This window comes from Mytilus trossulus, unplaced genomic scaffold (genome assembly GCF_036588685.1).
Source record: "Mytilus trossulus isolate FHL-02 unplaced genomic scaffold, PNRI_Mtr1.1.1.hap1 h1tg000210l__unscaffolded, whole genome shotgun sequence".
NCBI lineage: Eukaryota > Metazoa > Mollusca > Bivalvia > Mytilida > Mytilidae > Mytilus > Mytilus trossulus.
The window spans coordinates 296,181-319,855 of NW_026963310.1; the positions used below are offsets into that span (position 1 = coordinate 296,181).

General features: G+C 32.8%; 1 protein-coding gene across 1 annotated transcript in view; it reads right to left on the reverse strand.

Annotated features, from left to right (window-relative positions):
- LOC134701017 (X-ray repair cross-complementing protein 5-like) overlaps positions 1-23,675 on the reverse strand; it is a 76,331-nt gene that overhangs the window by 13,211 nt on the left and 39,445 nt on the right. Inside the window, exons 15-16 of the mRNA XM_063562164.1 lie at positions 23,434-23,627; positions 19,743-19,836 (exon numbers count right to left, since the gene is read on the reverse strand). Of these exons, the coding sequence (XP_063418234.1) occupies positions 19,743-19,836; positions 23,434-23,627 (288 nt within the window). The remainder of the gene's footprint in view (positions 1-19,742; positions 19,837-23,433; positions 23,628-23,675) is intronic.

The following is a 23,675-nucleotide window of genomic DNA, read 5'->3' on the forward strand; positions in this document are numbered from 1 at the left end:
CTCCTTAGGGGGTCAATTGACCATTTCAGTCATGTTGACTTATTTATAGATCCTACTTTGCTGAACATTATTGCTGTTTACAGTTTATCTTTATCTATAATAATATTCAAGATAATAACCAAAAACAGCAAAATTTCCTTAAAATTACCGATTCAGGAGCAGCAACCCAACAACCGATTGACCTATTCATCTGAAAATTTCAGGGCAGATAGATCTTGACCTGATAAACATTTTTATCCCATGTCAGATTCCCTCAAAAGGTTTTGGTTTTTGAGTTATAAGCCAAAAACTGCATTTTACCCCTATATTCTATTTTTAGCCGTGGCGGCCATCTTGGTTGGTTGACCAGGTCACGCCACACATTTTTTAAACTAGATACCCCGAAGATGATTGTGGCCAAGTTTTGATTAATTTGGCCCAGTAGTTTCAGAGGAGAAGATTTTTGTTAAAGATTACTTTAATTTATGAAAAATGGTTAAAAATTGACTATAAAGGGCAATAACTCCTAAACGGGTCAACTGACCATTTTGGTCATGTTGACTGATTTGTAGATCTTACTTTGCTGAACATTATTGCTGTTTACAGTTTATCTCTATCTATAATAATATTCAAGATAAAAACCAAAAACAGCAAAATTTCCTTAAAATTACCAATTCAGGGGCAGCAACCCAACAACCGATTGACCGATTAATCTGAAAATTTCAGGGCAGATAGATCTTGACCTGATAAACATATTTACCCCCATGTCAGATTTGCTCTAAATGCTTTGGTTTTTGAGTTATAAGCCAAAAACTGCATTTTACCCCTATGTTCTATTTTTAGCTGTGGCGGCCATCTTGGTTGGTTGACTGGGTCACGCCACACATTTTTCAAACTAGATTATTTCATCCCTAATGATGATTGTGGCCAAGTTTGGTTTGATTTGGCCCAGTAGTTTCAGAGGAGAAGATTTTTGTAAAAGTTAACAACGACGACCGACCACGGACGACAGACGCCGGATGACGCCGGACGCAAAGTGCTGGGAAAAACTCACTTGGCCCTTCGGGCCAGGTGAGCTAAAAACAGCAAAAATTCCTTAAAATTACAAATTCAGGGGCAGCAACCTAACAAGGGAAGGTCGGATTCATCTGAAAATTTCGGGGCAGATAGATCTTAACCTGATCAACAATTTTACTCCATGTAAGATTTGCTCTATATGCTTCGGTTTTTGAGTTATAAGCCGAAAACTGCATTTTACCCCTATACCCCAAAGATGATTGTGGCCAAGATGATCGTTGTGTGGGGTATAATAAGAGAAACAGACCAAAACACAAAAACTTAACTATAACCACTGAACCATGAAAATGAGGTCAAGGTCAAATGACATCTGCCCGCTAGACATATACACCTTACTATCATTCCATACAACAAATATAGTAGACCTATTGCATAAGGTATAAGAGAAACAGACCAAAACACAAAAACTTAACTATAACCACTGAACCATGAAAATGAGGTCAAGGTCAGATGACACCTGCCAGTTGGACATGTACACCTTACAGTCCTTCAATACACCAAATATACTAGCCCTATTGCTTATAGTATCTGAGATATGGACTTGACCACCAAAACTTAACCTTGTTCACTGATCCATGAAATGAGGTCAAGGTCAAGTGAAAACAGTCTGACGGGTATGAGGACCTTGCAAGGTAAGCACATACCAAATATAATAATCCTATTACTTATAATAAGAGAGAATTCAACATTACAAAAAATCTGAACTTTTTTTTCAAGTGTTCACTGAACCATGAAAATGAGGTCAAGGACATTGGACATGTGACTGACGGAAACTTCGTAAAGTGAGGAATCCATATACAAAGAATGAAGCATCTTGGTCTTCCACCTTCTATGAACCCCATACTAATTTCCAAATTGTACACAAGAAACTAAAATTAAAATAATACAAGACTAAACAAAGGCCAGAGGCTCCTGACTTGGGACAGGAGCAAAAATGCGGCGGGGTTAAACATGTTTGTGAGATCTCAACCCTTCCCCTATACCTGATGTCTATATTGTCTTAACCAAGGACTTCAAACATTCATTGGACTCACCATATCCTATAAATAGAATTGTGTAACTCAGAAGGTAAAATAAGGTCAAAAGATATACCAGGACATTTAAACTGTATATAAACAGCAAATATTATTTTTACAATTCCTCATGCATGTCTCACCTATTCAAATTCTTTGAAATATATATTATACCGGTAGTTTGAATACTTGTAGCACAGCAAATATCCTTAATACTTATATTTTCAATAAACTCCTTGTAGTAACAAAAAAATATTTCCATGTAGCCTGTATTGTTTAACCCAAGGATAAAAATAGATTCATAGGATTTCCCTATCCTTTAATTAGAATTGCTTAACTCAAAAGGTAGTGTAAGGACAAACAATTCAAATTCAAAAATCTTTGTTCCTAATCAAAATGCCTATAAAGATCAAGTTAATCAACACATATCACAAAGTTCATTCAATAACCACAGGTAAATTATAACAATAAAATTGAATTTCAACAAAAGTAATTTATCATACAGTTCCCTTCTTTGTGCCTCATTGATTCAAAACTGCTGAAATATAGTCGGGCGTATTAGTAAATACATGGTTAGTCTTAAGATATTGTCTATGGAAGAAGGTGATAATTTTAACACTAAAGAAAGCAGGGATGTATATGCATTTTTCATATTGTAACTAATATACTATTTCTATACAGGGATGGACATAGAATATAGATTCAAACCAAGGTAAGTTGATTTAAACATTTGATACAAAATAATCCATTTTACAGACATGTGGTAACATTAAGATAGTTCAAATATGGAAGTTGCTTGAAATTCATAATAATTCAAACCCCAAAATCTCCTTCTTTTTTTTGGCTCACCTGGCCCATGGGTCAAGTGAGCTTTTCTCATCACTTGGCGTCTGTCGTTGTCTGTCGTCGTTAACTTTTACAAAAATCTTCTCTCTGAAACTACTGGGCAAAATTTAACCAAACATGGCCAAAATCATTATTAGGGTATCTAGTTTAAAAAATGTGTCTGGAGACCCGGCCAACCAACCAAAATGGCCGCCATGGCTAAAAATAGAACATAGGGGTAAAATGCAGTTTTTGGCTTATAACTCAAAAACCAAAGCATTTAAAGCAAATCTGACATGGGGTAAAATTGTTTATCAGGTCAAGATCTATCTGCCCTGACATTTTCAGATGAATAGGACAACCTGTTGTTGGGTTGCTGCTCCTGAATTGGTAATTTTAAGGAAATCTTTGCTTTGTTTGGTTATTATCTTAAATATTATTATAGATAGGGATAAACTGTAAACAGCAATAATGTTCAGCAAAGTAAGATTTACAAATAAGTCAACAGGACCAAAATGGTCAGTTGACCCCTTTAGGAGTTATTGCCCTTTATAGTCAATTTTTAACCATTTTCGTAAATCTTAGTAATCTTTTACAAAAAATCTTCTCCTCTGAAACTACTGGGCCAAATTAGTCCAAACTTGGCCACAATTATCTTTGGGGTATTTAGTATAAAAAATGTGTCCGGTGACTTGGCCATCCAACCAAGATGGCCGCCATGGCTTAAAATAGAACATAGGGGTAAAATGCAGTTTTTGGCGTATAACTCAAAACCCAAAGCATTTAGAGCAAATCTGACAGAGTTATATTGTTTATCAGGTCAAGATCTATCTGCCCTAAAATTTTCAGATGAATAGGACAACCTGTTGTTGGGTTGCTGCTCCTGAATTGGTAATTTTAAGGAAATCTTTGCTTTGTTTGGTTATTATCTTGAATATTATTATAGATAGGGATAAACTGTAAACAGCAATAATGTTCAGCAAAGTAAGATTTACAAATAAGTCAACAGGACCAAAATGGTCAGTTGACCCCTTTAGGAGTTATTGCCCTTTATAGTCAATTTTTAACCATTTTCGTAAATCTTAGTAATCTTTTACAAAAAATCTTCTCCTCTGAAACTACTGGGCCAAATTAGTCCAAACTTGGCCACAATTATCTTTGGGGTATTTAGTATAAAAAATGTGTCCGGTGACTTGGCCATCCAACCAAGATGGCCGCCATGGCTTAAAATAGAACATTGGGGTAAAATGCAGTTTTTGGCGTATAACTCAAAACCCAAAGCATTTAGAGCAAATCTGACAGAGTTATATTGTTTATCAGGTCAAGATCTATCTGCCCTAAAATTTTCAGATGAATAGGACAACCTGTTGTTGGGTTGCTGCTCCTGAATTGGTAATTTTAAGGAAATCTTTGCTTTGTTTGGTTATTATCTTGAATATTATTATAGATAGGGATAAACTGTAAACAGCAATAATGTTCAGCAAAGTAAGATTTACAAATAAGTCAACAGGACCAAAATGGTCAGTTGACCCCTTTAGGAGTTATTGCCCTTTATAGTCAATTTTTAACCATTTTCGTAAATCTTAGTAATCTTTTACAAAAAATCTTCTCCTCTGAAACTACTGGGCCAAATTAGTCCAAACTTGGCCACAATTATCTTTGGGGTATTTAGTATAAAAAATGTGTCCGGTGACTTGGCCATCCAACCAAGATGGCCGCCATGGCTTAAAATAGAACATAGGGGTAAAATGCAGTTTTTGGCGTATAACTCAAAACCCAAAGCATTTAGAGCAAATCTGACAGAGTTATATTGTTTATCAGGTCAAGATCTATCTGCCCTAAAATTTTCAGATGAATTGGACAACCTGTTGTTGGGTTGCTCACGCTGCCCCTGAATTGGTAATTTTAAGGAAATTTTGAAGTTTTTGGTTATTATTTTGAATATTATTATAGACAGAGATAAACTGTATAGAGCAATAAATGAATAATGTTCGGCAAAGTAGGATTTACAAATAAGTCTACATGATCAAATTGGTCAAATGACCCCCTAAGGAGTTATTGTCCTTTATAGTCAATTTTCAACAATTTTCATAAAATTTGTAAATTTTTACGAACATTTTCAACTGAAACTACTGGGCCAAGTTTATTATAGATAGAGATAATTGTAAGCAGCAAGAATGTTCAGTAAAGTAAGATGTACAAACACATCACCATCACCAAAACACAATTTTGTCATGAAACCATCTGCTACCTTTGTTTAATATTCACATATACCAAGGTGAGCGACACAGGCTATTTAGAGCCTCTAGTTTATATCAAGAAGTGATGAAATGTTCAATTTTTTTAAAATATTAAATAGTTAAAACACCTTTTGTTATTATATAAACATCAATAGGAATATTTTTTGTTGGCATTCAAGAAATAGGTAACATACAAAATGTTGGCAATAAAGGAAAACACTATTTATATAAATGCATTAGATTAAGCTATGGCTAACCTGAGGGGCTATATGTGTCTGTCAAAATACCCTATAACATGATTTCAAGTTAAAATGTATAGGGGAAACAAATAAAGACTCAAAACTAAAAAAAAGTCCATCTTAATTAAAGAAAAAACACTCCTCTAAACACATTCATGTAGCAGGTTATACATTATAATTGTCTCTTTATCTCCATTACTAAAAGAATATAGTTGAAATTACCACAAAGATGTAATGACCAGCGTAAATTATTGTGGTCCTCTCAAGAACTTTTTTGGGGAACTGGAGGGTTAAAATTGGAAAAAAGCCAATTCAGAACAATCATCCTTCACGAAATCTATGTGTCATCATCCTTTTCGTCATGGCATCTCTGTTGGCAAATTTAAGTTTCATTCCATAGCAGATACATTAAATATTAACCTAACACTGAAACACTTTGTGATACACATTCTCTTGTCGCTCTCAGCAATTTAACAGCAGATTTTTACATGTCAAGAATTTTCCTTCCGGGGAACTGCATCAATTCGACATGAAAAGGGAGGTGTGATTACTTCAGTTTTCTGTTAGAAATGGGTACCGTAGAGTGACTGGAATGTGACCAACCCCCATTTATATATTAATGCATAAAATTTTCAGCCCACTCATAGGGGCACAAAAACACCAGAAATCAGGTGAGGGTCCAGGATTTAATGTTAGGCGGGGAAGGTGGTGCAAAAAATATTGTTCTGTGGAGTGGAGCATGTTGCAAAATATTTTGGGGTAATTAAGCAAATATTTATGTGCCATCATCATTGACGCTTTGTCTGTTAGTATTATGGCCTGTTCAGCAAACAGTATACCCTAAAGGATTGTGGATTACTACGGTTTTCCGTGCTTTTGGAATTCATATATTATTGCCTAAAAATTTCAGCCCACTCATATATGGGGGTGGTTCTGAGCATGAAAACAACTAAAATCAGATGGGGATTGACCTCAATATACTGAAACTTGTGATACACATTCCCTTGACGCTCTCAGAAATTTAACAACATAATTTTAAACGTCAAAAGCTTTTCTTTCCAGAGAACCACAGCAATTCAACATGAAAAGTGTGGAAGGATTACTTTGGTTTTCAGTTATAAATAGGTACAGAAGTGCGACTGGAAAATTCCCCCTCCCCTGCCCATTCATATTAATGCATAAAAATTTCATCCCACTGATACATATGGGTGGTTTCTGAGCATTTATACATTTGAAATGATGTACAGATCCATGATTTGAGGGATGGGGGTGCACAAACTATTGTTTCACCGAGAGGAGCATGATGGAAAATCCTTTTGGATAAAAATACAAAACTTAAACCAGGGTTCTAATATAGATGGTTATTTTTTTTTTACCAAATCATGGTCAGGATATTTTTTGTAAAAAATCCCAGTCAGTTTTCACTCCATATTTCACAAATTAAAGGTATTTATAAACAAGTACAATTTTGATTAGTGCAATGCATCCAGGGTTTAACAATGACATATTCTATGATTAAATCCCAATCGCCAATAGTTTCTTTTGGGTGTCATATTGACTGGTGGTATTTCGTCTCTGACACATTCAAAAAGATTTAAGTTCTTATATCTCACACTAAAACAATATAGCTTCAAATTATGAACCAAAGTATATTTTTTGCTGGTATTTTCCAGAAGATTTAGAAATTATAAACATGATAAAGAAACTTAAGTTTCAACTTTCTGAGGCAAAATTTGCCTCTGATTCAGATATAAGAATAAGGATTGCTCAATGTAGAGAATAGAGAAAATGAACAACAAAAAAAAGAATAGAGAATAATGCGGTGCAAAAAGTATAAAGAATAACTGTGCAAAATAACTGAAAAAATAAGGGTCAATGTACAGAATTGATCAATAATCTTGAAAAAGAAAGACTAAATAGTAAAATAATTTTTACCGAATGAGAGTTATTTTTGAGACCCCTATTTTAAGGCTATTAAAGGAAAAAATGCCCTAAAAATTTAAAGATATTTACAGATATTAACTAGAGGCTCTCAAGAGCCTGTGTCGCTCACCTTGGTTTATGTGCATATTAAACAATGGGAACAGATAAATTCATAACAAAATTGTGTTTTGATTATGGAGATGTGTTTTTAGATCTTTAATTACTGAACATTCTTGTTTCTACAATTATCTCTATCTATAATGAACTTGGCCCAGTAATTACAGTGGAAAATATTTTCTTACTTTGCTGAACATTATTGCTGTATATTGTTTATCTCTATCTATAATATTAAACAAGATCATAACCAAAAACAGCAAAATTTCCTTTTAAAATTACCAATTCAGGCAGCAACCCAACAACAGGATGTTCGATTCATCTGAAATTTTCAGGGCAGATAGATCTTGACCTGATAAATAATTTAACCCCATGTCAGATTTGCTCTAAATGCTTTGGTTTTTGAGTTATAAGCCAAAAATGGCATTTTACCCCTATGTTCTATTTTTAGCCATGGCGACCATCTTGGATGGTTGACCGGGTCAACAGACACAAATTTTAAATAAGATACCCCAATGTTGATTGTGGCCAAATTTTTGTTTAATTTGGCCCAGTAGTTTTAGAGGGGAAGATTTTTGTAAAAGATTACTAAGATTTACGAAAAATGGTTAAAAATTGACTAAAAAGGGCAATAACTCCTAAAGGGGTCAACTGACCATTCCAGTCGGGTTGACTCATTTGTAGATCTTACTTTGCTGAACATTATTGCTGTATATTGTTTATCTCTATCTATAACATTATTCAAGATAATAACCAAAAACAGCAAAATTTCCTTAAAATTACCAATTCAGGGGCAGCAACCCAACAACAGGTTGTTTGATTCATCTGAAATTTGCAGGGCAGATAGATCTTGACCTTATTAACAATTTATCTCCATGCCAGATTTGCTCTAAATGCTTTGATTTTTGAGTTATAAGCCAAAAACAGCATTTTACCCCAATGATCTATTTGTAGCCATGGTGGCCATCTTGATTGGTTGACCAGGTCACTGGACACAATTTTAAACTAGATACCCCAATGATGATTGTGGCCAAGTTTTCTCTAATTTGGCCCTGTAATTTCAGAGGAGACAATTTTTGTAAAAGATTACTTAGATTTACGAAAAATGGTTAAAAATTGACTATAAAGGGCAATAACTCCTAAAGGGGTCAACTGACCATTTCTGCTGTTTACAGTTTATTACTATCTATAATATTATTCAAGATAATAACCAAAAACAGCAAAATTTCCTTAAAATTACCAATTCAGGGGCAGCAACCCAACAACCAATTGTTGGATTCATCTGAAATTTTCAGGGCTGAAAGATCTTGACCTGATAAACAATTTAATCCATGTCAGATTTGCTCTAAATGCTTTGGTTTTTGAGTTATAAGCCAAAAACTGCATTTTTCCCCTATGTTCTATTTTTAGCCATGGCGGCCATCTTGGATGGTTGACCGGGTCACCGAACACACAATTTTAAACTAGATACCCCAGTGATGATTGTGGCCAAGTTTTGTTCAATTTGGCCCAGTAGTTTCAGAGGAGAAGATTTTTGTAAAAGTTAACGACGATGCCGGACGACGCCGACGCCGGACGCAAAGTGATGGGAAAAGCTCACTTGGCCCTTCGGGCCAGGTGAGCTAAAAAACTGGTTTTAAACTAGTCATCTAGTCAAACTGGTTTGGTATCACTGACTGTTTCTTGCCCTAGATGTCTATTTAACAGTGACCTTATGTGTTTGTGCTAAGAGTACATTGTACTGTCATATTTATTGATTTTCTGTTGGGACATGACCTACATTGTAAACATGCAAAACAGTGGTTTGAGATTTCAAGTTTATAGGAATCAATATAATCTTTAAAAGTTTATTCTATATGAACTGATATTAGTATAATAAATTAATATTTGGGATTTTATATCCTGGTTGATGATGTTTTTTTTGGGACCAAGATGTTTTCTTCATTCTTGTTCACATTATGATTATTTTAACCTTCAATTCACATTTAAAGATGTAAAAAAAAATCAGTTCTCATTTAAAATATTTTGCAACTAAATAATAATCTGTGAGATTTGGTGCAAACAACAAAACAAGACAGTGTAATATATAACCTGCAAGCATAGTCTATTTCTATAAAGTCAAGCAGATATTTTTTTTATATCTAAAAAAAAAAACCATGTAAAGAAGACCAAAAATAACCCCAAAAGATCAACGTTACCAGATTTTGAACAAATAAATCAAGATGCACAAAGTTTAAGTATTGGTCAGAATATAGGGTTCTTTTGTACTTTAACAATATCACAATAACAATAAAGTGACATTAATTTTGGACAAGGTAAATGGCATGTAGCCAATCTTATCAAATTCTACTGTATGAAAGGGATAAACTGACCTTTCAATTCTCAAGGCTAAATAAGTATTTTATAGGCTAAATACAAACTTGCCTGTCAAGGTAGAATTGTAATCAAAAGATCAAAGGATAAAGATATTTACAATTAAAGAACCTTAGTGTCTCACATACCCCATGTCCCCACATTGTCACTGCAGAAATAAAATAACTGTAAGAAATAAAATTTGAATCATAATTTCCTGTCTATATGCACATCTACATAGTATGTCCTTATTATCAACAAAAGTTTCATATTAAGGTATGGTGGGGAAAATGAACAGCATTATTGCTAAAAACGATATTGCGAGACATTAAATCTAGACCAAAAGCTAAGAACAACTTTAAAGTATTTCTCAAAACAGGCCATTGAAAATGGACTTTTTCAACGTAAACAAATTAAGAAAAACTTATTTTATTAAAATTTGGATTCTTTCTTGCAAAAATATATATTTACTTCTAATCAAAATTCAAATGACTTAAATAGACATAATGATATATTTGATTGATGAGAAATAAATTAATAAACAATGGTTTGTTTAATAAATTAAAAGTTTTAAAATAGCTTTTATATATTCATGTTTTTATTTATATTCATATTTCATTTTTTTTAAAAGATCTTGTTAATCAATTTATCATTTATCTTTCACACATAATTTACAGAAACACTTTATGTACTGTAGATAAAAAATAATAGGCAATAAATAAATCTTTCATTCTTATATATGTCAAACATCTAATATATACATTTGTGTATTAAATTATGAGGTCAAATATTTGTATATTGAAGGTTCTAATTATGTAAGACTGAGGTTGATAAGTAATGTGGTCAATTTTATTGACAGTTTAAGAGGTGGGGGACTGTAATTAAAGGCCCACCTTTTCTAGCTCTGATTGTTTGGTGATAATGACAGTTGTCAATCATTATGGTATTGTATCAATACCTAATTACCTAATCAAAATGTTATACAAAAAGCCTGCTAATAAACACACCCGAGGGAGATCAGTTTGTGCCAAAATGCGTCTTTTGCGCCACAACTTTTTTCTCCAATGCTACGCTTGCGCCACCTGCCACGGATGGAGGGAACAAAGCACTGTGTTATCAACATATGTGGCTAAAACATAATCACAAAAGCTTCTTTTTTCTTCTCTTTTGGCATATCTTGTAATAAATATTCAGCAAAGCAATAAGTTTTCTTCTCTCTCTGTACATGGACTGTCTAGTGCATTTCAAGTCATTTCTCTCCAGATGCTCATCTTCATGGTGAAATATCTCCGAAAATATGATACTTTTTAAGCCAAAAATAAGAACAGGTAAATTGGCGCAAATGAGTTCCGAATATTGGGTCAATTGATACATTTGGAAAACAAAATTTGACGCAAATGATACCCCTTAAAAACAGTAATTGGCACAAAAGGACTGTTACTTACATTCTCTATGCAGTTGTGTTAATTAATGACAGGCCATACATACTACACAATAATTAATCCCTGAATCAAGATTTTAATTCTTTTTTTGTTTTCATTGCAGGAATAGAGACAGGAATTTAGAGTAATCTGAATTCAAACACAAACATACCAAATATGTAGAAATAAATTATTATGAGGTAAAAGTTAAAACATCTGAAGCATGTACAGAATTGCTACATCAGATTATACTGTAGTATACCCAGAAATGGACCATATACTAAAAACTGAAAGCCAATTAACATCTTTTCATGATAATGGTTTATTAAGCCATTACCATATACTAAAAACTGAAAGCCAATTCACATCTTTTTATGATAATTTTCATGATTTATGTTTACCAAAATTAATTGATAAGTATGAAAGAATTTGGAGGAGATTTAATAAAGTATCACTATCAGCAATGTGTGATAAAATTAAGAGATGTGAACAGGAGTTACTGAAAATGAATAGCAGGGAATACCATGATAATGATGTGCTGATTTTAGGCTATAGTTGCACCCAATCAATTACAACATTTCTTCACGTCTTCTGTTTGTTCTCCGTACCAGGTCAGGAGAATAGTAAGTCATGGGTACTCAAGAATCTTACCAGACTAATAGCGAGGAAGTCAGAATCGGATTTATTCCATATTTATAATGAGTATATAGACCAGCTTATGATCTTGAAGTCTTTTGTAACAGAGAAGACTCTATGTATTGGAGAGATACATCCATACTATGAATTGCAATTAAAACTTTGCTATGGTGAAAAACTAATGAAACAAGAGAAATATCAGCAATACCAACAATTCATGGTTAAAAACACAGATTTGGTTATGTCCATGATTAAAGAAATGAAAACGAGGAAAGAATATAAAACAATGTCTAAATCTTGCATATTTCTCCTATGTGTACTACACATTAATTCATCATGCCTTCAACCATTTAAAGTTTGGATTACAAAAGAACTAACATGTTTACTGACTATGTTGCCAGCAGATCAATGTTATGAGACCTTGATACAATATAGTGAGCAAATTAATATGATGAATTTGTCAATGAGACTTGAAGATCTGTGTTCTATTATTGGGAGGATATATCCACACCTGCAACTTAAATCAATACTGTTAAACTGTGAAATATTGATCAAACATAAAGAATACCAATTGTATCGAAAATTCATGGTTCAAAACCTCATGGTTCAAAACCTTAAGCTATTGATAGATTGGAAAATAAATATGGGCAGTGATGACAGCAATAGACAAATTGTACCACATGATCGTTCTAAATCATGTGATAAAATAGACACAATGTGGAACAATAAAGGGAACAGGATTAAACAAAAAAGTAGTTTACTCTCTAGTCTACTGTGCATTCTGCCAGAGGAAGAATTGTATGAAACTATCAGTCATTATCTATTTCTAGTTCAAAACATGAGATCGTTTATTGTTCCCAAATATCTTTATTCTGTAAAAAAGGATCCATACTTAAATCTTCTATTCAAACTTTTTTGGTGCAGAAAACTGATCAATGAAGGTCATGCAGACAGTAATATAGTTTACAGATGTCTAAATAACTTTTACAGGGAAAACTGTCAAGAAAATGAAGCTGAACTTACTGTATATATAATTAGTATTGCTGATAGTTTATCAGATACAAGTTTCATGAAAGAGGTATTACAATGCTATTTAAGAAAAAAAATAGTAACAGTTACTTCAATGGCAACAACAGAACATGGGAATGAGAGATGTGAATATAACAAGGAGGTGAAATATGCACAAAATATGAGTGAACACAATCTAATTTATACTCAGTGTGCTTCCATCTTAAGTGGTAAAAAGATGAAGAATGTTGACATCCATCAATATTCAAGGAAGTTTAATATGAAAGGACCTGAAGATGAAAATAAAGTAGAAATGCAATCAGAACAGGCAAAGCTGTTGATACTATTTATACTTCTTCTATTACTGACAGCTCTTGGACATAAATCAGCAAAACTCAAAAAGTACCTAGCACTGAAGTATGAATATGACATGGCAAGCTTGTACCTATTGTGGTGTTCAGGGGACATTGAGGTTCACCCAGGACCTGCATGGAGTAGGAAACAGTTGGAGCACAACTCTGAACGAGAGAGGAAGTGGCTCCAAGACATAAATAGTATCCTTTTAAAACTTTACTTGGGAATACCAACTCAGTCAAAACCAAAAAACTTATGGCAAAAAGACAACCAACCAGAGCAATGGCCTTTGGATAAACCATTTTATGACACCAAAAATGCTTCAAAGGATGCTAAAGGCAACAAGATAACTGATGATCAAATTCTGACATGTTTGTTGGAATGTTTAAAAAAGGAAAAAGTAGATATACCTCACATATACCAATCTGAAATATCAGCATGGACAAATAAAAACATTCAATTATTACATAAACTGCAAGTTTATAGAATTGAAATGGAAAATGTTAAGTCAGCATCACTCAACTTAATTTTATCAAATTTAGAAGATAATGCAAAACATTTGCAAAATATTAAATTTAGCCTTGAGAACTCCACTTTGGACAAAATACAAATAGAAGGTTTACTGAATAATGATCGAAGACAAAAGAAGCAGGCAGAAATGGTAGCTGAGATAACCCGTGATTTAGCCAATACACTATGCAGACTGGCTAAAGGAACAGATCCAATGGAAAAAGGGGATGGAACATGGAATAGACCACCACCAGTCGACTGGCCAGATGATGTCCCCTTTTTTAACCCTAAAAACAGAGGAAAAAACAAGGACAAACCCAAATGCCCTGACACAGTACTTGTCTGTACTTTTCTAAAACTTCCATATCTGAGAATTCCTGAGAATACTCTACAAATAGTTAATGCATACCAAACCATGTACAACTGTACAGACACTGACAGACAAAAGAAAAACAAGGAAAAACTATGTAGATTATATTCAAAACAATCAAATTCGGAAAAGTTAGATTGCTCCTTACAAAATCTGCATAAAGAAGGTTTATTTTCAAGAGAAGTACATGGCATTTTAAACCAATGGTGGAAAACACAGTCAGTTGATGAGCATGCTGAACATGTTTTAAAGAATGCCCTTGTAAGATCTGATGAAATACCTCATATAACAATAGACATAACAAAAAAAAATGAACAAGATACCAATCTCAGATACATCTCTTATACCATTCATATCAAAGATGCTTATCTTCATATAAAATGTACCACAGACCATCCAAATCAATCAAATCTTCAGCAAACAATCACTGAGCCTTTAGTTCAAGCAAATAGCTCAGAGAACATTGAAGATAGTGTATTACCACCAGATGTCATTGACTTAGTACTTGAGCATGATGTTGTGGACCAAACTGAATGTCCTAATGATAATTCAGTTACGGACAACATATCCATGCCATTTGATTTACAGAGGCAGGGAGCTCCTTTGCCTATCAGGCATCAACACCTTACACCTCACAATGATTTGGACATCCTGACGAACCATAACACCCTGGCATCAGATCTAAATAGCAGCAGACGCACCACGGAGTATGATACAACTAGTTTACAAGCTTGTGACTCTGTACATAATTCATACAGCAGAAATTGTGAAAACCTTGATGGCAATATGAGCACCTCCAAAGTAAAGGTAATTATTAAAGTATGTAAGATTTTAATATTTACAAAAACATGTATGACAGTTTATGAATTTTAGAGATTTTACATTTGAACTTGCACCGATATATACTATATTGTACTATTTTGGAAATCATAAAGGCCTATCAAATGCAAGAATAAAGATAATTCAAGGGATTTAATAAATTATATTTTACTTTAAAAAGAGTTCAAACTGAAAAAAAGCAAAAGTTACGATGTAAACAGGTCATGACCAATGAAGTTGTGCAAATAATCAAATATCACCGACAGTATAACTTACCATATTTGGTTCCCCACTTACTGACCTAATCACAACTTTGACTTGTCATGTATGCAAAATTATTAAAGTCAATATGGATAGACAAAGGGATTGGGGTAAAATAATCTAGAAAATAATAAAATTGCAGTCAATGCATGATTTCTCATAAAAAATATTCAATCAAAATAATTAAGTTGACGGTGACCCTGAAACCACAGCACAACTTAGTCATTGTAAGTCATGCAAGACAAAAATTACTGCATTAATTTAAATGTAATTGCTTCTTTAAATCTTCATTTTTTTTAATAGAGGAAACAAATAGAGGACAAAGAAGAACCTGCAAAGAAACTGTTAAAAATAAAAGTGAATCAGGTATATATGTCTTCAGCAGAGTTTGTGAGTAGATTAACAAAACTTCATAATATGTACAACAAATATTTGCATCAGCTGCAACAGTACAATATTAGTAAGATTTTGGAGATAACTGTATTGCATTATAAGCAATAGCATCATTAATTGGTGATTTGGTGGTCATAAATTGAGTGTACTGGGAAAATATTAGGCTAAGCATAGGTATTTGCACCCTTCAGATCACCAATTGATGCCTTCGAAGCTTAAAGTACATTATTTTATTTCCATTCTAAAGAAACTACAGTAAACAACGTCAAATCACAAATTTGTCATACATCGTCTGGGCTTACGGGAACATTTTTATAGCATCAATTAAGAATTGGTAATGTAACCTATCAAAGTGAACGTTACAAGCAATGTTGCATCAGAATTTTGGTTAATATACGTAAAGATATCAACTTGTGGCACTCAACAAATAAACTTTCATTGAGGTAGACATTATTTTATATGTTTCAAAACACTACTTAGAAGAGTAAAATTATGAATTGTTTTAATTTATATCATAAATCTGTGAGTATAGGTAAACATTTAAAAATAATGTATTAACGAATATATTTATATATTTTCAGTGTGAACATTATGACAGAATTGCTGAAAATTCTTCATCAGCTGATTCAAAGGTGAGTTTGTCAGTTTCCCTTTTTTCTAATGCATCAGAAGTCAAAAGATAAACATCCCACAGAACAATTTTCAAATAAAGAACATTTAATCTGTAAAAAAAAATTAGAAGAGAATAAATCTCATAAATCTTTCCATAATTATGCGAAAATATAAGAGCGGCATTCAAACTCATATGTCGAAAATAAACAGAGAACCGATAGCAATAGACAAGCAATAGTACACAAAACAAAAAAAAAGACTGAGAAACATGAACCCCACCAAAATAACTCGTTATTATAGCAACAGATGAGCAATATCTGCCAAGTAATCTATCCACTTTTGTAATACCTAAAATTCACAAGGGATTTTTCCATTGGAGACTCAGTTCAAACAATTCATTTCTTAGCCTTTTTTAATTTCTACTTCAGTTATATATACATATATATATGTATCGATCGTTACTTAACAATTAAAAGTAAAAATAAATATCATGGAAAATGATTACCACATAAGTTCTTTCAGTAGAATATAATATTTGCTTATATTGCAGGGGAATGAACTATCACTAGAACAGATTCCCAACAATACAAGCACTTTAAAGGAAATATGCAGTGACAAATTTCTAGATTCGTGGAGTCTTTATTTACATGAAAACATTGATGAAATGAAAAACAATGGGAAACAAAATGACCAAATAGAAGATGATAAAGAACTAGAAAGCTTTTCAGACTTAGACAATTTTATATCAGGGAAACCATCTCAGATGGAGACAGATTTATTGTAATAATGCTTTATATTTTAACATTGTTAATACTTTTTGGAACACTCTTTTGTACATTTAATATTACTCAATGAGTTCAATAGTATTCTTTTTCCTTATAGTTTGTATGAGAGTTCATTTGGAATAGAGAGGATATGTATTGGGTAGTTATATATGCCTGACTCAGCTAAGATCATTAATATGGATTATTATAAATCTAAACATACAATGATGAAACACATAAAGAATATATTTTAATGACACAATTTCTTTCACTCCCAGTACATGTTTCTCAAGATGGTACTTTGAGACAGACTTTTTATTGTTATTTTGTACGATTAAATATCTCAATATATTTAAATGTATTTTTTTCATAGATGTGCAATGATCTCATAGAAAGTCAGTAATTGTTTAACAACTAAACAATTATATACATAAAAGGTACACATATAACACACTGTCATAATTTTATATCCTTGGAGCTGTAGTTAGTGCATCGGACTACTAACACAAAGGTTCCTGGTTCTATTCCCGTTTAGGATGAAAATTTCAAAAACTCAATTTTCTGCTCTCTCTTGACACCATTTGCGAATATGGTCTCAAAGAAACGATGATAGTCTGTCGGAAGGGGATGATAAACGGCTGACCCTTGTTTTTAGAGAGCCATATCTCTTGCACATTAAAGACATCCTTGTAGATTTCGAACAAGAGTAGGCTAATGCCGCTACAAGGCAGCACTTGCACCCGCAAAGTGAAAAGGGATTAATATAAATTGCAAAACTTGTCTCCCAGTCCACTATAAATTAATATGTTTAAACTAATTTTATATCCTTATTTGAATTAAAACAATTCTAATTAATTATGTAAACTTCAGTAAAAACTGTTAAATACTTTTGCCCAGTGTTTTTTAAAGACAGTTATTTGATATCTATAGTTAATGCATTTTTCCCTTTAAACAACTAAAACTCCAGAATTAATTTGTTGTACAATTTCTTCAGATGTTTTTCGCAATTCCTTTAATTTGAATATTCTTTTTATCGTAAATTTTGATGTAAATCACATGTATTAATAAATACAGATTTAACAAGAACTATCTTTAAAAAAGATATCTGACGTATTTAAATTTGAGTATATGTTTAAAACTATCATTTCGATAACCTTCAGAAGCACAATGACTTAATGATGCAGGACCTCTTTAATAAAATCTCCATCTTTATGTAACTTCAAGAAATTCTTTACTAAGTCTGGTTATATTAAGGCAGTAATATATAAGAATATTGTGATAACACCTAAAATTTTCATTTGTCAAAAAATCTAGTGCAAATAAAAAGAAACAAATATACATTTACTACTGTTTACATTAAACTTAATTCATGGTTAACAAAGCTAGAAACTATTGGTAGTATAAGTAGTATCTTTCTGTTTAGATTCACCAAAACCCCGCGTAAATCTCACATGCGTAGGTGCGTTCTAAAAGTCATGTACATTCGTACAACAAAGTTTTCATTAAAAATTATATAATTATATAATTTTCCCGAATAAACAGCTGTCATGGATGCAAAGAACTATTAAAGAAACAATTATTTTAATAAAAAGATAAATCTTTGTAAGATCTAGTTCAAATATTTATAGTTTTTCACTTGCTTTCCATCACGATATAATTTTTGAGACGTTTTTTCAAACACAACCAAATCAACCACCATGACAGCATTTTGTCTAATCACAGAAAGGATTTTCTGGCATGTGTAGTCTGTTGCCATAGTGAAGCGTCCTTAAGTTCAAAGTGCACAAACCAACTACGTCGGAAAAAAATAATGGAATTGGCTCAAAATATTCATTTCATGCAAACAAAAAGGGCAAATAACACTCACAAGGAAATTTTTTTATACCATGCTTTATGTATATTATTGATACATTTTAAAACTGAAAATGTAAAATAATGTTTAAACAATCTGGTTTGAAGTAAAATAAAAAGTAATTCATAATTATTGATTTTTTTTTAATCTTTCTGAGCACTCATATAATTTGCTTGCAATAAGTATGTGGTATGAGTGCCAATGAGACAACTCTCCATCCAAGTCACAACCTGCAAAAGTCAACCATTAAAGGTCATAGTACAATCTTCAATACATGGCATTGGCTCACACCTAACAGCAAGCTAGAGTATGCTTGAAAATACATATGACATATGGAATATGATAGTTTTTGTCCATTCATTTGATGTGTTTTAGCTTTTGATTTTGCCATTTGAATAGGTACTTTCCGTTTTGAATTGTCCTCAATATTTTTGTGATTTTATTTTAAACAGAGATCATGCCAATCTCTACTCAGGAAATCTTTTTCACATACCAATTAGATTAGACATACCTGCACAGCCAAATGAATGCAACTCAAAATGGGTCTTAATCTGCCTGTTATTGTGCAGAATAGAAGACAAAGTGGGGGTTCACCTAGCTACCGAGATTAAATCCCCATCTTCTTCAGAAAAGGACAGTACCAAATTAGGAATTTGAGTTGTTTCCAATCCACCCATTGATAGGTTAAGTCTAGCATTTGGTTTTGTCAGGTTTTGTGGACTTAGTAAATTTGTCGCCTAGTAAATTTACCTTGGTATTCAGTATTTATGTTATTACATATTTCTATCTTCCAGTTAACCTTGGAATTATACCATGTGAATGGTTTCTGTTGATTCAGCATTATACAAGTTAATATTTGAAAATCAGGTTCTAGTATATATAATACATATCACATTATTTCAATGACTGCTAGTGCTGCTCAATGGCATCCTCCATACCAATGTATGTCAAGATCATTAATTGATACCATGACAACTTACCTCTGTGACCTCTGCCTTCGTGATGTCCTCCATTCCACCTTCAAGGTCATCATCTAACTTCTGTTTCTTAACAGGACCTCCTTCAGCTTCATCCCTGATCAACAAAAACAATACATGATAAAGTACGCAATGATGGTCCACAGAAATTAATATTTAAATAATATTGCCATGTTTACAAACATAAAATGGAGGTATGATTGCCAATTAGAAATGAAAACAACAGGTTATAATTTTCATTCGTCAGAAGTGCTATTTTGGAGTTACCCTCATAAGGAACACTCAATACCTAATATTTGATGGCCAAGGATGTGTAATTACTAAAATAGTTGAAAAGCTATATGAACATAAAAAGTCTTTAACCGAGAATGTGTCCATAGTAAATGGATGCTCCATTTGCATTATCATTTTCTATGTTCATTGGACCGTGGAATTCAGGTAAAAGTCTAATTTGGCATTAAAATTAGAAAGATCATATCATATGGAACATGTGTACTAAGTTTCATGTTGATTGGACTTCAACTTTATCAAAAAACTACCTCAACCAAAAACTTTAACCTGACGCGGGACAGAGGCACATTTAATAAAGGGCTGCGCTTTAGCGCATGATACGCCCGTTGCTCTTTTAACTTGTCTTTTATGCTTTAAATGAATTTATATGATCAACTAGAAATAGTGTGAGCCCTGTCAAATACCCCCCCCCCCCCCAAATAATAAAATAAAAATGCACTAAGTTTGTTGTCTTTAATTTTTCATCCATACATACAATTTTGTGAAAGTGTTAGTTATTGTCCCAAAATTGGAAAAATCCCCCCTTTTTTAAGCATAAAAATTCATAAATGTAAAATCTGAAATTTATAAAAATTGAAAGGGAGCTTACATCAATAGATATAAACAATTCACCAAAGTTTCATGGACATTGGTGAAAGCCTTTTTGAGTTATTGTCCGAAGTGTTAAAAATCACTCTTTTTTTTATGAATAAAGCCCCATAAATCCAAAACTTAAAATCTGAAATTTATAAAAATTGAAAGGGAGCTTACATGAATAGATATAAACAATTCACCAAAGTTTCATGGACATTGGTGAAAGCCTTTTTGAGTTATTGTCCAAAGTGTTAAAAATCACCCTTTTTTTTATGAATAAAGCCCCATAAATCCAAAACTTAAAATCTGAAATTTATAAAAATTGAAAGGGAGCTTACATGAATAGATATAAACAATTCACCAAAGTTTCATGGACATTGGTGAAAGCCTTTTTGAGTTTTTGTCCGAAGTGTTAAAAATCACCCTTTTTTTATGAATAAAGCCCCATAAATCCAAAACTTAAAACCTGAAATTAAAAAAAACGGAAAGGGAGCTTACATCAATAGATATAAACAATTCACCAAAGTTTCATGGACATTGGTGAAAGCCTTTTTGAGTTATTGTCCGAAGTGTTGAAAATCCCCCCTTTTTTATGAATAAAGCCCCATAAATCCAAAACTTAAAATCTGAAATTAAAAAAAAACGAAAGGGAGCTTACATCAATAGATATAAACAATTCACCAAAGTTTCATGGACATTGGTGAAAGCCTTTTTGAGTTATTGTCTGAAGTGTTGAAAATCCCCCCTTTTTTATGAATAAAGCCCCATAAATCCAAAACTTAAAATCTGAAATTAAAAAAAACCGAAAGGGAGCTTACGTCAATAGATATAAACAATTCACTTAAGTTTCATGGAAATTGGTGTAGGTGTTTTTGAGTTATTGTCCGAAGTGTGGACGACGGACGGACAGACGGACGGACGGACAACGGTATACTATAATACGTCCCGTCCCGGGCGTATAAAAACATAATGCCCATAAATGGGGCATAAAACAACAATATCTATCTAGGGTCAACTTTGCTTCAGGGAGTTGAAACTGATAATATGGATAATTTTAACAGAGTAACAATATATAAGTGGTACAGTAAACAGGAAATTGTTGAGTGATGAATCTGAAAACACATCATATGGTTAAGCTAACTTATGTAGGCCCTGAGACCAAATTTCAGATATCCTTATGATGTAATTCATGAGAAAGATGTGACAAAAATAATCATGGGATGGATAGGCAGACAGACAGAGGTAAAACAGCATACCCCATTTTTTTTCAAAACTGGGGTTAAAACATTGAACTTTAGTGGTTTTTTTTTTCAATCTATCAAAAAGAGAAACTCAAATGACAAGAACATTGAAGGAGGAACTGGCAACATATAAGTATGCTCACACAAGGTTGGTAAAAGTCTTCATTCAATAAATGAGTAAAAATAATCAATAATGAAAGTGTTTGTGAGCACTGATGGGTAAACATTGCATTCATATAGCAGTTGAAACTTAGAAGGCAGTATAATGAATTGAAGATATTAATGTGTATAAGAGAAGACAACTCTAGTTTTAAATTTTTCAATGACATAATTGATATTTTAAAACATGTACACGATTTATGCACAATGCACAATTAATTCAACATTCTTAAACAAGTATGGTTATACACATACACATTATTTTGTATAATTATAATTAGTATCTAAGGGTATGGTTTTTTTTTTATCTCAAAATTAGTGGTACAGTTTTAACATGAGTGCACACGCTGAAATGTCTCGCCTTCTGTACTTATCATTGATATTATGTTGATAGTCCTAAGTATAAAGCTTTATTACAACTGTCACATAAACTTAACATTAATCAAGACAACTAAACAAAGACCAATGAACCTTGAAATGAGGTCAAGGTCAGATGAACCATGCCAGGCAGACATGTACAGCTAACAATGCTTCTATACAACATATATAGTTGACCTATTACTTATAGTTGAAGAAAAATAGACCAAAACACAAAAACTTAGAACTGTGCAATGAACCATGAAAATGAGGTCACGGTCAAATAAAACCTGCACGACTGACATAAAGATCATTAAATATTTCCTTACACCAAAAACAGTTGACCTTTGGCATATAGTATTAGATTAAAAGACCAAAACTCAAAAACTTAACTTTGACCACTGAACCATGAAAGTGAGGTCAAGGTCACATGACATCTGCCCCCTAGACATGTACACCTTACAATCATTCCATACAACAAATATAGTAGACCTGTTGCATTTAGTACGAGAAAAAACACACGAAAACACAAAAACTTAACTATAACCACTGAACCATGAAAATGAAGTCAGGGTCAGATGACACCTGCCAGTTGGACATGTACACCTTACACCTTTTTAAGAAGTGAGCTAATGCCGCCGCCGTAGCTGCCGCCAAATCACTATCCCTATGTTGAGCTTTCTGCAATAAAAGTTGCAGGCTCGACAAAAATTGATAATTCAAGCTGACCACAAAAGGGTTTTGCTTGCAACTATGCAATCATCACCTTGAAAAAAATCATAATATAACACATGAGCTGCTTCGCATAGAATTCCACAATTATCAAATTCATATCAATACATTTATCAACTTATTTCGTGATTGATCTCCCTGCAAAGCCTGTACCTTTTTTGAAAATTAAGCTGATATAAGAAGCCTACAAAACAAGACTAAATTTTATCTTTTATTTCGTATTTGTATATTCCAAAATCAGTTAAAGTATTAAACATGAACATGTTTTTTTGAACTTGCATATGGTTATGTCTATCTTATGCAGTTCAAATATTGTCAGTTTTTTAATAATAAATACGAACCCATCTTTAAATAACTTCTCCCCTGTTCTGTCTTCCTTTCGTTTGACCTCTTCTAATTTGAATAATTTCTGTATTTTTTCTACCTCAGGTTCACATTTAGTTATAATTTCCTGTGGTGGTTTTAGATAATTGGCTATCAAGGGAGATAATTCAGGAAGTTGATCATCTGGATTCAAAGCTCTATGTTGTAAACACTGGAAAAAGAGAAAAGTAATCTGTTACAGTGTCACCTGCAAACTCAA